Here is a 17570-nt window from a genome sequence, read left to right as displayed (position 1 = left end):
CTGAGAACGCCCCTTGGAATACCGTTGGGCCCCGCGGCATTGCGGGTGTTGACCTGATTAAAGAGCTTCCTCACGTCGGCCTCGGAGAGTGAGATCACCCAATCCTCTGGGTCGGTGACGGCCCTCACACCCGGCACGATGTTGTTGTCAAAGCATGCATAAAATGCATTCAGTTCATCTGGTAGAGAGGCATCATTGGGCAGATCACAGTTGGGTCTTCCTTTGTAATCCGTAATGGACTGTAGACCCTGCTACATGCGCCAGGCGGCGAAGCCTGTTTAATATGATTTCACCTTATTCCTATATTGTCCTTTTGCTCGTTTGATGACTCTGCGGAGTGTCATAGCAGGGTTGTGTATGATAGCTCTGTGTGTGGTAGCCCTGTCCTTTAGTTTAGCGCCAACCTCTTTGTTAATCCAGGGCTTTTGATTGGGGAAGCAGCGAACCCTCACCGTGGGGACAACGTGGCCGATACATTTTCTAATGAAGCCAGTAATGGAGGTGGTTAGCTCGTCAACAATCTCAACGGCGTCTCAAAGCATGTTCCAATCAGCGCTAGCAAAGCAGTCCTATAGCATAATCTCTGATTCTGGTTACCATTTCTCAACGGAGCGTGTCACGAGTACTTCCTGTTTGTTTTCTACTTGTAAACAGGAAGCAGGAGTACGGAGTCATGATCAGATTTGCCGAATGGCAAATTTCTTGCTTGTGGTCTAGGACTTCTAGTGGTATTGGAGATGTGTTGATGGAATTTGGGCATCACGTCTTAGTGACGCAGAATTAAAATTGCTGGCAACCAGAAAAGCAGCCTCTGGATGTAGCTTTTCTTGTTGGTTTATAGCTTTTCTTGTTTTGAGGTGGAAAGTATACAACAGTAACGATAACAGCTGAAAACTCCCTCGGGAGGTAGAAGGGCCGGCATTTGACCATCAGGTATTCCAAGATGGGTTAACAGTGGGTCAACACTTCCACCGCACTGGAGTTAGCACACCAGTTGATGTTGATGCAGAGGCAAACCCCTCCCAGCCTCGATTTCCCTGACTCCACTGTCCTTTCTGCCCAGTGAGTTGGATAGCCATGGGGGGTATCTTGTCCGAGAGCCATGTTTCAGAAAAGCAAAGAATATTGCAGTTTCGAGAGTCACGTTGGTAGCAAATCTGCGATCGGAGGTCATCCATCTCATTATCAAGTGACTGTACATTGGCCAGTAGAATGGAGGGAAGTGGCTGGTTTTCCCCTCACCTTAATCTCAGCAGGATCCCCCTCTTGCCTTTGTAACACTGGCATTTTCTCTTGGGTGGCCCGAAAATTGGGTCGAAATTACATAGAGAGCCCCTGGCAGATTAATCAAAGTTGAAGCTGAAATTAAGGTAAGTAACTGTCGATCTGATGTTCAAAAGTTCTTGTCGGTTGTAAGAAATAATAGCGGATACATTTCGTGAAAATAAAGTACAAATAAATGACTAAGTAGTTAAGTTGGGTCGGAGATTGCAAAACGCAGCCATCCAGAACGGCGCCATCTTGATCATGCAACGTACACATGAAACGTGTCTATAACATTAATATCTTAAGTTCTGAGAACATGGTAATCCCATTCTGGTAATCACCAATTCTAATTGACATTAAGGGAATGGTCTCCGGAAAACATTCCTTGCTCATAAGGGGAACATTCCTATAAAATGAGACTCTTAAGTGAACGTTGTGGAAACATTTGTTGAAACCTGAGGTCAGTCAGTCCCTAAGTCACTAATTCAGCCAGGCAGTCACTCAATCAGTCAGTCAGTCTGTCAGTCATTCAGTCAGTCCGTCAGTCAGTCACTAAGTCACTCGCTCACTCACTCACTCACTCACTCACTCACTCACTCACTCACTCACTCACTCACTCACTCACTCACTCACTCACTCACTCACTCACTCACTCACTCACTCACTCACTCACTCACTCACTCACTCACTCACTCACTCACTCACTCACTCACTCACTTAGTTACATTCAATTACATGCAATGCGAGTCATCTGCAAAGAAAATATTTATAGCTATTACTGTATTACATAACAGCAGACTGCGGTCTATTCAGAGTGTGCATACTGATTGCTCTGTGGCAAAGAGCTTGCAGGAATGAGCAGTTCTCAGAACAGTGCTCTCTCAGGCTTCAATCATTCAACTAGATCATCTACACCCTTCCATTCTCCCCTGCCCACCACCCCTCCAACCCTCTCCCTCGCCCACCCCCAGCCTGTGGTGTGCTGCTCCCAGTGCCCTCATTGTTTCTCCATGGCAACCGGAGCACTATAAGGCAGGGGAACTGGCAGCTAATCCTCAGGAGCTTACACAATTCTTACTTCTTCTCATAAGAGGGTTTTACCGATGCAAGGGATTCTCAGAAAACAACACAAACCCTTCCTCTCCATCCACCAGAGTAAGAAAACAAAAGATAGAGAGGGAAAAAACGGTAGGTAGCTAGGTCTCTTCATGTTTCATTAAATGTTTTGTTTCATTTTTTTCCAATGGTAGTTTTGGATGGGTATACAGTTTTATACAGTCTTACAGAAGTGTGTGTTGTTCAGATTTGTCTGACATGCAGGGTACATGGTGTGTGGGAGGATGTTGCGAATGCGTTCAGAGCTAGTGTTGGCGTGCGTGCACTTGTGCTTTTGACCTGTGGTGACTCAGGGACCATACAGCATAAATACAGCAAAAATACTTCTATGTTAATGTCTGGGGATCTGCTTCAGGCATCTGGGACTGTTACTCAGCATGCCACTTCCTGTATTAGTATGTCCTCATGTTGTGGGATTCATCTGTGTTCGACAGCTATTTATTATTGTTTAGATGTGTGATGGTAATCTGACTCATTGGTGAGCAGGTGGACATCCAGTGGGATTTTCAATTAAAAAAAGAACTTGAACATCTATTTCTATACAGTAAGAGTGCATGTGTTCATGAAAAGTGTTCCACCAGAATGTGTTATAGCCTCTGTGTTCTGGTAATATGGCTTAACTCTCTAATCTGCAACATTTTCTTTCGGAGGAATGTTGTTGTTCAGATGTGAGGCCAGGAGTTTAGAAAATCCGTATGTCTGTCTGATCAGCAGCTAATAGTTCACACAGAGGGAACTTTTCCCCAAATATGATACACAAGTTACTGCTGAGTGCATCCACTTGGGAGAGTTTCTCCAGCCATTTGGCCCTTGTCTCATTACCAACATGCTGTATAGCGGGCTCTGTCCATATGGAGCAATTACCGTATTTAAACTCAAAGTCCTTCCCCTCATGCTCCCTCCCCTGCCCCTTTTCTTTCTCCCCTTCTCGCACCCTCTCCCTGCCCTTAGTTCTCTCTCATTTGCTTGCACTAATCCCTTTGTTGTGGAGTACTGAGGGGCCAGGGTTCTTGGCTGACTGGCCATCCCTGTGTAATGGGGGCTAATTCGGGTGAAGGGTGCCCAGCCAGCCCTCCTGCTGGCCATCCTCCACTTGATTAGGCGGGGCGGGTACATTTTTAAGGCCTCCCTCAGCCCAAACACATTCTCCCTCTCATTGCTTCTGGCCTCGCTCTCTCTCTAACTCTCTTTCTCTGTCTGTCTTTCTCAATCCTATTTTCCCTGCCTGATAAAACTTCTCGCTTCCTCTGTCTTTCTTGAACTCTTCGCTGCACTCTCTCCTTCTCTTTCTTTTCCTCTCCTCCTTGTCGTCTCTCCATCCAGCCCTAAGTCAGTGGCAGGGGTCTCAGCAGGGAGATGGGGGTCCCAGGTGGGACCATGCGGTTCTGGAGCCATGCTGTCCCCACATTGCTCCTTCTACCCCTGTGTCTGCTGGGGAGGATCGTGGAGGGCCAGGCCCCAGAACAGGGCAAGGAGAGGGGCTACCTGCAGGAGGCCATCAGGGCTCTACAACTTGGGTCTCAGACCCAGCTCCAGAGGGACCAGACAGGGTTCCTACTCTCCACTGTCCTCCAGGCTGTGCACTGTGCAGAACGGATTGGGGGATCACAGGAGCTCTGTGACAGGGTAAGGCCTAGAATGTTCTATGACATCCAACTGTTACTCTCTATCTGCTATGGGGTTCTATGCATAACGTTCTACTATATGACACTTTTATTCCATTTAAGGTTTTTCTCCAAAAAATAACATTAATGTTAACAGCAATTACTACCACAGTAGATACAATCTGCATTCACTCCTGTCTGTTCATTCTTTCAACCCTGCTTGTCATGGTTGGAATGTGAGCGTGTGGAGGCTTAAGGCCTTGACCTCTATGCAGCACTCATGCTGAGTGGCTTTAGAGGTCCCTCAATTTGACAGAACACTACATAAAAATGTGGTCAGTGAGGCGCTGGGTTTCTGTGTGTTTGTATGGGTGGGATTACAGTGTGTGTGTGTGTGTGTGTGTGTGTGGTGTGTGTGTGTGTGTGTGTGTGTGTGTGTGTGTGTGTGTGTGTGTGTGTGTGTGTCAGAAGCACTGAATGGAGGTCTCATTTGAGCAGGGGTTTTAGAAATTAAGAAAGCAACTCATTCATTAGAAACTGACTCTTATGACCCTGAAACATTGCGCATTGAAAATATTTGCAAGGGTTAGTGCCTTGCCCACTCTCTTACTCTTGTGTGTGTTCATGTGTTTGTCTGGCCAGGGCTATATTCACACTAACACAAAGCTCCTCATTTGGGTAAAACATGCCTATTATCAAACAATGAAGGGAGAGAAAGATTTAAAAAAATATCTGTGAATTACATGGATTCAATTGCCTTTCACAGGGGGAAAAGCATATTGCCTCTTAATTTATATGACCTCAACACAGAACAAAATGTTAACTGTAACAAAGAACATGCCTTGGATCGTTAGCACAAAGTGTTTGCTTGATGGCTTTAAGTCCTTTTAGTCAAATTTACAGATTTCTTATTAATCACTCTATTCATATTCACTAATGTCTGGCCAATTTGACCTGGATAAAAATGAGTTACAGTAAATCCACTTGTACTGATTCCATGGCACAGGGTGTATGAGTTGATATATACAGTACCAGTCAAAAGTTTGGACACACCGACTCATTCAAGGGTTTTTCTTTATTTGTACTATTTTGTACATTGTAGAATAATAGTAAAGACATTAAAACTATGAAATAACACATATGGAATCATGTAGTAACCCAAAAAATGTTAAACAAATAAAATATATTTTAGATTTGAGATTCTTCAAAGTAGCCACCCTTTGCCTTGATGATAGCTTTGCACATGCTTGGCATTCTCTCAACCAGCTTCATGAGGTAGTCACCTGGAATGTTTTCCAACAGTCTTAAAGGAGTTCCCACATATGCTGAGCACTTGTTGGCTGCTTTTCATTCACTCTGTGGTCCAACATCCCAAACCATCTCATTTGGGTTGAGATCAGGTGATTGTGGAGGCCAGGTCATCTGATGCAGCACTCCATCACTCTTCTTTTTGGTCAAATAGCCCTTACAGGTGTGTTTTTGGTCATTGTACTGTTGAAAAACAAATGATAGTCCCACTAAGCGTAAACCAGATGGGATGGCGTATCGCTGCAGAATGCTGTGTTAGCCATGCTGGTTAAGTGTGGCTTCAATTCTAAAGAAATCACCAACAGTGTCACCCCCACACCATCACACCTCTTCCTCCATGCTTCACGGTGCGGAGATCATTCCTCCATGCTTCACGGTGTGGATGCGGAGATCATCCGTTCACCTACTCTGAGTCTCACAAAGACACAGCGGTTGGAACCAAAAATCTCAAATTTGGAATCATCAGACCAAATTGAGTGACTTTAGATTGGCTGACCGGAAATGCATTCCAGGTGACTACCCCATGAAGCTGGTTGAGATAATGACAAGAGTGTGCAAAGCTGTCATCAAGGCAAAGTGTGGTGACTTTGAAGAACCTCAAATATGAAATATAAAGAAAAACCCTTGAATGAGTAGGTGTGTCTAAACTTTTAGACACACCTACTGGTACTGTATACTGAACAAACATACTGTATAAATGCAACATGCAACATTTTTCAAAGATTTTACTTAGTTATAGTTCATAAGGAAATCAGTCAATTGAAATAAATTCATTATGCCCTAATCTATGGCTTTCACATGACTGGGCAGGGGTGCAGCCAAGGGTAAGCCTGGGATGGCATAGGCCCACCCACTTGGTAGCCAGACCCACCCACTGGGGAGTCATGCCCAACCAATCAGAATTTGTTTTTCCCCACAAAAGGGCTTTATTACAGACAGAAATACTCCCGCAGGTGAAGAAGCCGGATGTGGAGGTCCTGGGCTGGTGTGGTTACACGTGGTCTGTGGTTGTGAGGCTGGTTGGACGTACTGCCAAATTCTCTAAAATGACGTTGGAGGCAGCTTATGGTAGAGAAATTAGCATGACATTTTCTGTCAACAGCTTTGGTGGACATTCCTCGAGTCAGCATGCCAATTGCAGACTCCCTAAAAACTTGAGACATCTGTGGCATTGTTTCGTGTGACAAATCTGCACATTTTATAGTGGCCTTTTATTGTCCCCAGCACAAGGTGCACATGTGTAATGATCATGCTGTTTAATCAGCTTCTTGATATGCCACACCTGTCAGGTGGATAGATTATCTTGGAAAAGGAGAAATGCTCACTAACAGGGATGTAAACAAATTTGTGTACAAACTTTGAGAGAAATAAGTTTTCTGTGACTATGGAACATTTCAGGGATTTTTTTATTTCAGTTCATGAACACTTTAGATGTTGCATTTATATATTTGTTCAGTGTAGCATTCACTTTTTATATCAGTGTCCATATTGTCCATGAGTTTCTAGTAGATAGACGATATGGTCCAAGAGAAAATAGCCTAATTCATGAAAAAAGCATCTAATCAACAAAGGCATTGTTATCATATAACTGCAACTCCTCCAACTATTGACGTCTTTTACAACTGCCAACAGTTTGACAGTAAAACATTGACAACAAATACATACTGACATAGTAAAATAAATACAAAAAAATACTGATCATTACAGACACCTGTACAAATCTGAAGTACCCAAAAGGGCCACTAGATGTCTCGTGATATATTAAATCAATTCCAGTAATATACCCTCCCTTTCAACCCTATTTCTGCCTGACTCATTTTGTAAGCTTCCAGTAAAGGTTTTACTTCATTTCCAAGCAGCTGAAATGTTTACTTTGCAACATATCCCCTACGTCACACACACTGCATAACATGTTTGATTGCTTTGTTTACAGTGCCTCACTCCAGACCTTGTCCTCTCTGTCCTGGAGGATGATAGGAAGGCTTACCTCACCGAGGATGACTACCATAGAGTCTCCACCGTTCTGCTCTACTACATGATCAACATGGAAGACCTGTGTGCCACCAACCCCTCCCCTTCCTCCTTTTCCTCCTCCTCCTCGTCACCTAGCTACCAGTACTACCTTCTGGCCCTGACCAACCTCCAACATACAGAAGAAAGAGGCTTCCTCTCCTCCAATGAGATAGAGAGCATTCTGCAGCTCATCAACCAGAACTATCAACCACCTGCTCCAGAGACATCTGGCTCCTCCCACTCACAGGTAAGACTGCTGCACCTCTAGCATAAAACCTCATGTCAACCAAAGGCACCAGAGAATCATCTCAATCTCCACACATTGAAATAGCCTCAGACTGTTAGAGATGGACACTGGAGAGTTACAGGAAGATATTCCCAGTTGTTAACCAGTAACACGTCATCATCCTTCAGTGTATCGATGCCTCCCATCTACTGGATGAGTTGGGGATCACAGATAGCCAAGGTGCTGATCCATCCTCAGTGTCCAAACTGTCTGCAGCCATCATCACCCACACCCTGCAGGGCCACTGTTTCAGCAAGAGGAACCTGCCCTCCCCTGCCTTCTTTACAGATTACATCTTCCAGTCCCTCAACCGCACCAGCAACCTTCATGTCAGGGGTAAGTTTATGAGTCCTGCCTATGAGTGATTTGACCATAGAGTTGGATAGAGGGCCCAAAAAGCTATTTAGTACATCTGTATAGATTTGAGTTTTCTGTGTGATGTAAGCACTGTTTGATGTCAGTGCTCTTGCTGTTGCGTAGATTTGGAGGAGCTGCTGCACCAGCTTGGTGTGGGAGGTGGTGGTGGAGGGGCCTATCACTCACATTGCAGGGAGAAGCGGAGCATCACAGGCCCCTCCCATATAGGGTGTGTCCAGGAGCCTTTGGGGATCAACACAGACTGGACACAGGTGAGACAGAAACTCAGACTCCACATTTAGTGGTGAAAACTGATTTGAGCTGAAAAGGCTCACGGTTCGAACTTGAGGAATCACAATGGAGAGCTTTCCCAGATACAATATTTTCTATTCTTTTCTGTTTGATTAGGTATGCTACTCAGCCAATCAGCTGGTGGATATTTTTGTTCTGGATCCGCATTTGCCAATTTCCCGGGATCACTTCAGACAAATCTGCCCAGCTGTTATCCAGCAGTTGCTAGGGAATGCCTGTGAGTCCACAGAGCCAGCTACACGAGGATCTCCACCCAGTGCCACTGAGAGTAAGACACTGTACCTCACAACTCATCATTAGAAATCAACAGCTTGTCTACAGTGTCCTTTGGCTGATGTCAATGTCTAGCTAAGATGTTCAACATGCCCCCATTTGTCACTATTTGTCTAAAACATGTATAATCCATCTGTTGAACAATGCCGTTTATGTACGGCTTCAACACCTGAATCTGCTGTAGTCTGTCTCTTAACTGTTGATGTTATCTCTGCTATAGCTCTGAACACATCGCTGTCTCTGCACTCTCTGTAGAATATGGTTACAGTACAGCTGCTGTGTTACTCATCACCGTGGGCTCCATGTTGGGCATCTGCCTGATCTTCTTCAACTCCTGCCATGAGACCTACGCCCTCATCCTGCAGCTCTTTGTGGGCCTGGCCGTGGGAACCCTCTCAGGGGACGCCCTCCTGCACCTCATACCACAGGTATAGGGCACAGAGGCCATACTCATCCCACAAGAATAGGGCCACGGTCACACTTAAACCATAGGTAAAGGTCACAGAGGCCTCATAAACCTCAAACCACAGTTATAGGGAATGGAGGTTATACTCATACCACAGGTATAGGGAATGGAGGTTATACTCATACCACAGGTATAGGGAATGGAGGTTATACTCATACCACAGGTATAGGGAATGGAGTTTATACTTATACCACAGCTATAGGGAATGGATGTTATACTCATACCACAGTTATAGGGAATGGAGGTTATACTCATACCACAGGTATAGGGAATGGAGGTTATACTCATACCACAGGTATAGGGAATGGAGGTTATACTCATACCACAGGTATAGGGAATGGAGTTTATACTCATACCACAGCTATAGGGAATGGATGTTATACTCATACCACAGTTATAGGGAATGGAGGTTATACTCATACCACAGGTATAGGGAATGGAGGTTATACTCATACCACAGCTATAGGGAATGGAGGTTATACTCATACCACAGCTATAGGGAATGGAGGTTATACTCATACCACAGGTATAGGGAATGGAGGTTATACTCATACCACAGGTATAGGGAATGGAGGTTATACTCATACCACAGGTATATGGAATGGAGGTTATACTCATACCACATGTAAATGGTGACACCTCCCAAGTACATCAAAACTTGTGTTATAGCTGTTTCATGTAAACACGCCAACCTATTTGGTCTAAGATATTTTCTAAGACTGCATAACAACATTTGAACCATTGTAAAACAAACAGTATGGTCAGTGACATTACCCATTGGGATTGCCTTTCTATCTTAGCTCCCCTTTTTTCTATAGTCATCATGAGTCACGACTACTGGACTGATTACAAAACAAATAAGAGTGCTTTCAGTGTAGATTAAATGTCTCATTGTTTTCTCTCCCTGTCTCCTCTGGAGATCCTTGGCCTCCATGATGACAGTCACCATTACGATCATCACTTTACTGAGGGAAAGGAATATCTGTGGAAGATTTTGGGAATCATCGCTGGAATCTACGGCTTTTTCCTCATCGAAAGGATCTTCTCCCTTGTGATGCCATCACATGGCCATGTAAGATGATACTTTTTACTAAAGTATTTATTTCTGTTTCTTGGCATATTCATCTTCCTGTTTAAAACAACGAATGTGTTTGTTACCCACCAACATCGAACTACAGGCCGGAAAAGGAGATAACAATAACAACAATAACTGTTAGCAGTCTGGTTCATGTCCAAATCTGAACGTTATCTATGGAAATCCATTTAAAAAAAACAATTATTAATTACTATTTTCCCATTGGTTCCCATTGGCCCTGGCTGAAACTCGGAATGAAGCTGCATTCCTATGTCTTCTGGTCAAAAATAGTGCACTACATAGGGAATAGGGTGACATTTGTGACAGAGCCTGAGCTGAGCTGACTGTGCAGGTGGCTGTGGCTCTGGCTGGTGGCCTCTGGAGTGACTGGAGGCTGATGAGTCTCTTTTTCTCTGGCAGGGTCACGGGGGCCTGGGCAATTCCCATGACCTCCCCCTGGAGCTCAACTGCAACGGCCAGTCACAGAGGGGCATGTCTAGCTCAACCATGCAGCTGGTGAGTCTGTTTGTCCCTCTCTGGCACCCATACAGTAGTGTAACTGGCAGCACTTCAAAAAAACACATGTTCAGTGATTGCGTCAATGGACAGTTGAAGCAATATGGAACCTATAGGTGGCCCTTGAACTTCCTAATATGAGAGCAGAAATAGAGAACTCAATTGAAGGTGCATCCTCACACATGTGTCCCTTAGGCTTGTTTGGACATGAGCTGTCTGGGAAAGGGAAACAGTACTTTTTGAGCGCTTTTAAGGTTTCTGCTTTGAAGAGAGACAAACAGCTGCAGTGGTATAACTGTGTTCCTGTGTCCACTGATGCTTCAAATTAGAGCTGATGACAAATCTGTCAACCTTCTTTGAACTGGTTGAACACAATTGGTGTGATGCCATAGATTACTGTTCTCAATATTAGGAAATATGTGTCATTTTAACAAAGGCCTATCAAAAACAAGAAAAAACATAGGTGAAGGTGGCGGAGGTTTGGAGTGAGAGTGGGAGAAATGATCTGCCAATGTGCTGTGGGAGGCTAATATAAAAGCACAGGAATTCAAAAGAGGCTTATCGGATTCAAAAATGTTTTATCAACATTTTGAACAGTTTCAACGCTGATGTTGACGTGTACAGAATGTTGCAGTGCAGGGAAAGTGAAGAGGGGTGTGGGCGAGAGTAAATCTGTAACAGGCCATGGCGTAAGGAGACCTTGATGCTGCTGTTGAATAATTCAGGCCTTACGCGAATAGAGAAACTGAGCAGTTTTGGTGGTAAAACTTCCTCTAGACTGTTCATTATATAGGCAGGGGGAACTGTGGTCACTCATGTGCTGCTTTTGTCATGGATCGGAGTAATGTCATTATAATGCAGTGTAATGAAAGGAAAAATCTTCCAATGTATTTGTCTCTCGCCTACAGGGAACTGTGGAGGACTTAGAATGCACAGAAATCCCATCAGAGGCCGAACCAAGAACCCCTACGCATCAGACGAGTAAATAAGATATTTCATCGTCCTCCTTTCTCCTTTATCTTCACTCACTGTCCCCCAGTCCTCAGGTCCCTCTCTGTTAAGTTTGATCCTCTTCTGTTTTGTTCTGTCTAGTGTGCTGTGTGTAATTAGTGGGGCTAGGACTGGGACTGGGCTAGGGAACGTAGCAGATGGGCTTTCAGGACAGAGCCGCCACACAGACAGACGTTCTTTGTGTTCCCAGGACAGGGTATTCCTGTACTGGCTGTGATGGTAATTGTGGGAGACAGCCTCCATAACTTTGCTGACGGTCTGGTGGTGGGGGCGGCCTTCTCCTCGTCCACTGAGACAGGCATGGCGACCACCGTGGCCATCCTCTGCCATGAAATCCCTCATGAAATGGGTGAGAGGTCACAAGTCACCGAGCAGCGGCTGAAAGGCCAAAGGTTGTTGGCATGGGGTGGCAGCGTTTCTTGTTCTTCTTTGGGTTCTTTTGTCAAACAAAAACCAAACATGACTTGAGTCATTTGTGTCCCAGTTGTGGAGAACTGAAAACGCTGTTTCTAAATTACCTAAAATATGTTCTTCTTCTTCTTACTTTGTTCTTCTTCTTTTCTCTCCATCTCAGGTGACTTTGCGGTGTTGCTAAGCTCAGGTCTCTCTGTGAGGAATGCAGTGATGATGAACCTCCTCAGTGCTCTGACGGCCTTCATCGGCCTCTACATCGGCCTCTTCGTCTCCTCGGAACCAGAGGTCCAGCAGTGGATCTTCACCGTTACCGCTGGGATCTTCCTCTATCTGTCGCTGGTAGAGATGGTGAGACTGGGCTACTGCTGCTCTTCGTAAAACACACACTGATAGATAGGGACAGGAGTTTAACCAGACAGTGTGTCCCCCTGATCAGTCAGCTCGCACAGTCAAGAAAATCATCTCGCCCTATTGATAGGTAATAAATTGTTACAATTCACAGGGGATTTGGGATAGAGAGAGATTTACCCAATAATCAAACTCCCAGACCCTAATTTCTCCCTCTTCTCTTCCTCCCCTTTCTTTCTCTCAGCTTCCAGAGATGAGTCGTGTGAAGACTAACAGGCCCTGTATCATGTTCCTCCTGCAGAACCTTGGCCTCCTAATGGGCTGGGCCTGTCTTCTGCTCCTTGCACTGTTTGAGCACAAACTTAAGTTTTGATGACAGGACACACACACATCCTACTATGGTATCTGCCATGCAAATGTATAATTGATGGCAATGTTGACGGTACATTGTGGTCTTGTTTTTTTGGTCATTTTGACATCTTGTTTATTGATTACTGTATTATTTACTGATACACCATATGAAGACAGTGAACAGCACATTTAAAATGTCACAAGCAAGAAACATTTCATAAGTGACAGGATAATAGAGCGACGTGAATAATAGCAGTGACGATGTGAATCAAATGTCATTTTAGATCCAGTGGTTACGCATAATGTGTTAGAGCTGGATGAATCCACTTTTGTATGAATCAGATGCCTAAATGTGATCTTTAGGACATGAACACATCTTCTGTGTGATGATTTATTTTTGTATGATGTACTATGTAACATAGGGCACATAGCTAGCTTACAGTCTGTCTGTCACATCTGTGTCTGGACATGATTGTGTCAGATGTCTAGTCTACAGTGCCAGACGAGATCTTTATATACAGATACATTGCTTGTATGTGTATGTTTGCCATGATATACAGTGTCTTCAGAAAGTATTCAGACCCCTTGACTTTTCCCACATTTTGTTAGGTTACAGCCTTATTCTAAAATGTATTAAATTGTTTGTTTTTATCATCAATCTACAGTCGTGGCCAAAAGTTTTGAGAATGACACAAATATTAATTTCCACAAAGTTTGCTGCTTCAGTGTCTTTAGATATTTTTGCCAGATGTTACTATGGAATACTGAAGTATAATTACAAGCATTTCATAAGTGTCAAAGGCTTTTATTGACAATTACGTGAAGTTGATGCAAAGAGTCAATATTTGCAGCGTTGACATTTCTTTTTCAAGACCTCTGCAATCCGCCCTGGCATGCTGTCAATTAACTTCTGGGCCACATCCTGACTGATGGCAACCCATTCTTGCATAATCAATGCTTGGAGTTTGTCAGAATTTGTGGGTTTTTGTTTGTTCATTCGCCTCTTGAGGATTGACCGCAAGTTCTCAATGGGATTAAGGTCTGGGGAGTTTCCTGGCCATTGACCCAAAATATCGATGTTTTGTTCCCCGAGCCACTTAGTTATCACTTTTGCCTCATGGCAAGGTACTCCATCATGCTGGAAAAGGCATTGTTCGTCCCCAAACGGTTCCTGGATGGTTGGGACAAGTTGCTCTCGGAGGATGTGTTGGTACCATTCTTTATTCATGGCTGTGTTCTTAGGCAAAATGTTGAGTGAGCCCACTCCCTTGGCTGAGAAGCAACCCCACACATGAATGGTCTCAGGATGCTTTACTGTTGGCATGACACAGGACTGATGGTAGCGCTCACCTTATCTTCTCCGGACAAGCTTCTTTCCGGATGCCCCAAACAATAGGAAAAGGGATTCATCAGAGAAAATGACTTTACCCCAGTCCTCAGCAGTCCAATCCCTGTACCTTTTGCAGAATATCAGTCTGTCCCTGATTTTTTTCCTGGAGAGAAGAGGCTTCTTTGCTGCCCTTCTTGACACCAGGCCTTCCTCCAAAAGTCTTCGCCTCACTGTGCGTGCAGATGCACTCACACCTGCTTGCTGCCATTCCTGAGCAAGCTCTGTACTGGTGGTGCCCTGATCCCGCAGCCGAATCAACTTTAGGAGACGGTCCTGGTGCTTGCTGGACTTTCTTGGGTGCCCTGAAGCCTTCTTCACAACAATTGAACCGCTCTCCTTGAAGTTCTTGATGGTCCGATAAATGGTTGATTTAGGTGCAATCGTACTGGCAGCAATATCCTTGCCTGTGAAGCCCTTTTTGTACAAAGCAATGATGACGGCACGTGTTTCCTTGCAGGTAACGATGGCTGACAGAGGAAGAACAATGATTCCAAGCACCACCCTCCTTTTAAAGCTTCCAGTCTGTTATTCGAACTCAATCAGCATGACAGCGTGATCTCCAGCCTTGTCCTCGTCAACACTCACACCTGTGTTAACGGGAGAATCACTGACATGATGTCAGCTGTTCCTTTTGTGGCAGGGCTTAAATGCAGTGGAAATGTTTTTGGGGGATTCAGTTCATTTGCATGGCAAAGAAGGACTTTGCAATTAATTGCAATTCATCTGATCACTCTTCATAACATTCTGGAGTATATGAAAATTGCCATCATACAAACTGAGGCAGCAGACTTTGTGAAAATTAATATTTGTGTCATTCTCAAAACTTTTGGCCACGACTGTACACACAATACCCCATAATGACAAAGCAAAATTGGGTTTTTACATTTTTTTGCTAATTTCTTTAACAAAAACTGAAATATGATATTTACATAAGTATTCAGACCCTTTACTCAGTACTTTGTTGAAGCACCTTTGGCAGCGATTACAGCCTTGAGTGTTCTTGGGTATGACGCCACAAGCTTGGCACATCTGTATTTGGGGAGTTTCTCCCATTCTTCTCTGCAGATCCTCTCAAGCTCTTTCAGGTTGGATGGGAAGCGTTGCTGCACTTTTTTCAGGTCTCTCCAGAGATGTTCGATTTGGTTCAAATCCTGACCAGTCTCCCAGTCCCTGCCGTTGAAAAACATCCACCCAGCATGGTTTCCTCCAGACGTGATGCTTGGCATTCAGGCGAAAGAGTTCAATCTTGGTTTCATCAGACCAGGGAATCTTGCTTCTCATAGTCTGAGAGTCTTTAGGTGCCTTTTGGCAAACACCAAGCGGGCTGTCACGTGCCTTTTACTGAGAAGTGGCTTCCGTCTGGCCACTCTATTTAACCTAACTAAGCAAGTCAGTTAAGAACATATTCTTATTTACAATGACGGCCTACACCGGCCAAACCCCAACCCGGACAATGCTGGGCCAATTGTATGCTGCCCTATGGGTCTCCCAATCATGTGATACAGCCTAAAATCGAACCAGGGTCTGTAGTGACGCATCTAGCACTGAGATACAGTGCCTTAGACCGCTGCGCCACTCGGGAGCCCAAAGACCTAATTAGTGGAGTACTGCAGAGAAGGTTGTCCTTCTGGAAGGTTCTCCCATCTCCATATAGGAACTCTAGAGCTCTGTCAGAGTGACCACCTCCCTAAACACTTATTGGAGAGGGCCTTGGTCACCTCCCTGACCAAGGCCCTTCTCCCCCAATTGCTGTGTTTGGCCAGGCGGCCATCTCTAGGAAGAGTGTTGGTGGTTCCAAACTTCTTCCGTTTAAGAATGATGGAGGCCACTTTGTTTTTGGGGACCTTGAATGCTGCAGAAATCTTTTGGTACTCTTCCCCAGATCTGTGCCTCGACACAATCCTGTCTCGGAGCTCTACGACCAATTCCTTTGACCTCATAGCTTGGTTTTTGCTCTGACATGCACTGTCAACTGTGGGATCTTGTATAGACAGGTGTGTGCCTTTACAAATCATCGCCACTCAATTGAATTTACCACAGGTGGACTCCAATCAAGTTGATGAAACATCTCAAGGATGATCAATGGAAACAGGATGCACCTGAGCTCAATTTCGAGTCTCATAGCAAAGGGTCTGAATACTTATGTAAATAAGGTATTTCTGTTTTTTGTTTTTAATAAATTTACAAAAATGTACAAAAACCTGTTTTTGCTTCATCATTATGGTGTATTGTGTGTAGATTGCTGAGGAAATTAATTATTTATTTTATCAATTTTAGAATAGGGCTGTAACGTAACAAAATGTGGAAAAAGTCAAGGGGTCTGAATACTTTCCGAAGTAAATACCAAAATAAAGGAAACGCCACCAAAGTGTCTTAAGGGTGTTGGGCCACCACGAGCCAGCAGAACAGCTTCAATGTGCCTTGGTGCATATTCTACAAGTGTCTGGAACTCTATTTGAGGGATGCGACACCTCTCTTCCACGAGAAATTCCATAATTTGGTGTTTTGTTGATGGGGTTGGAAAATGCTGTCTCAGGCACCGATCCAGAATCTCCCATAAGTGTTCAGTTGGGTTGAGATCTGTTGAGTGGGAGACACAAACACACACACACACACACACACACACACACACACACACACACACACACACACACACACACACACACACACACACACACACACACACACACACACACACACACACACACACACACACACACACACACACACACACACAGCTTTAAACCCCCTATGCTCCTTTGAGACCCCTCTTTCAAAGTTTGTGAGATCTCTTCTTCGGGCCATGGTAGACAAAAAATGGGCAACTGGGCATTTTTATACATGACCCTAAGCTTGATGGGCTGATTAACTGTTTAATTAACTCAGGAACCACACCTGTGTGGAAGCACCTGATTTCAATATACTTTGTATCCCTCTTTTACTCACGTGTTTCCTTTATTTTGGCATCTTACCTGTATCTTCATTATGATATAATGCTGTTGCTGTTGACAATCAAACCATCCATTGATCCCCATTTGATTAGGAAGCCAAACCAAGACTCAACCTTATTTCTTTCACTAACATATATGATCAAAACTGAAGATAATATATTTGAAGTAAATACTTGGAACACAAACTCCATTACTGAATATCTATAATTGGTTGTCAGTATAATACTCTGAATACAGCACTTTGGGGTTTCAATAAGTGACCTTAGTTAGCAGCTGATATGTTCCAGGTATCTAGAAGCGCAAGCAAAAAGATTGAATAAACGATGGTTGTTTACTCAGCCCAATTCTTATTGATTCGAAGATGGATGCCTAATGCATATGTTGCGCTCCATGGTCTATCATGTCTATCGCCTTCTTTTTTATCACTAATGTTGGGGAGGGACGGTTGGGAAATCACCTAGTCTCAGTATGTAAACAAATGTGACAATCAATAAAAGAAAACTTTTCTTCAAA

General features: G+C 44.1%; 1 protein-coding gene across 1 annotated transcript; it reads left to right on the top strand.

Moving 5' to 3' along the window:
• The first annotated feature begins 3088 nt into the window (after positions 1-3088).
• LOC106590132 (zinc transporter ZIP12) lies at positions 3089-17570 on the top strand. The gene is made up of 12 exons (XM_014180740.3): positions 3089-4008; positions 7228-7554; positions 7722-7929; positions 8074-8222; positions 8359-8530; positions 8791-8963; positions 9921-10073; positions 10497-10592; positions 11501-11573; positions 11794-11952; positions 12178-12365; positions 12610-17570. Exons 1-12 carry the CDS (start codon positions 3739-3741, stop codon positions 12736-12738), a joined length of 2097 nt encoding a protein of 698 aa, XP_014036215.1. The 5' UTR covers positions 3089-3738; the 3' UTR covers positions 12739-17570.

This window comes from Salmo salar, chromosome 29, assembly GCF_965601325.2.
Source record: "Salmo salar chromosome 29, fSalSal1, whole genome shotgun sequence".
Lineage (NCBI taxonomy): Eukaryota > Metazoa > Chordata > Actinopteri > Salmoniformes > Salmonidae > Salmo > Salmo salar.
The sequence above is the reverse complement of the archived record's forward strand: the minus strand, read 5'-3'. Positions and strand labels throughout refer to the sequence as shown.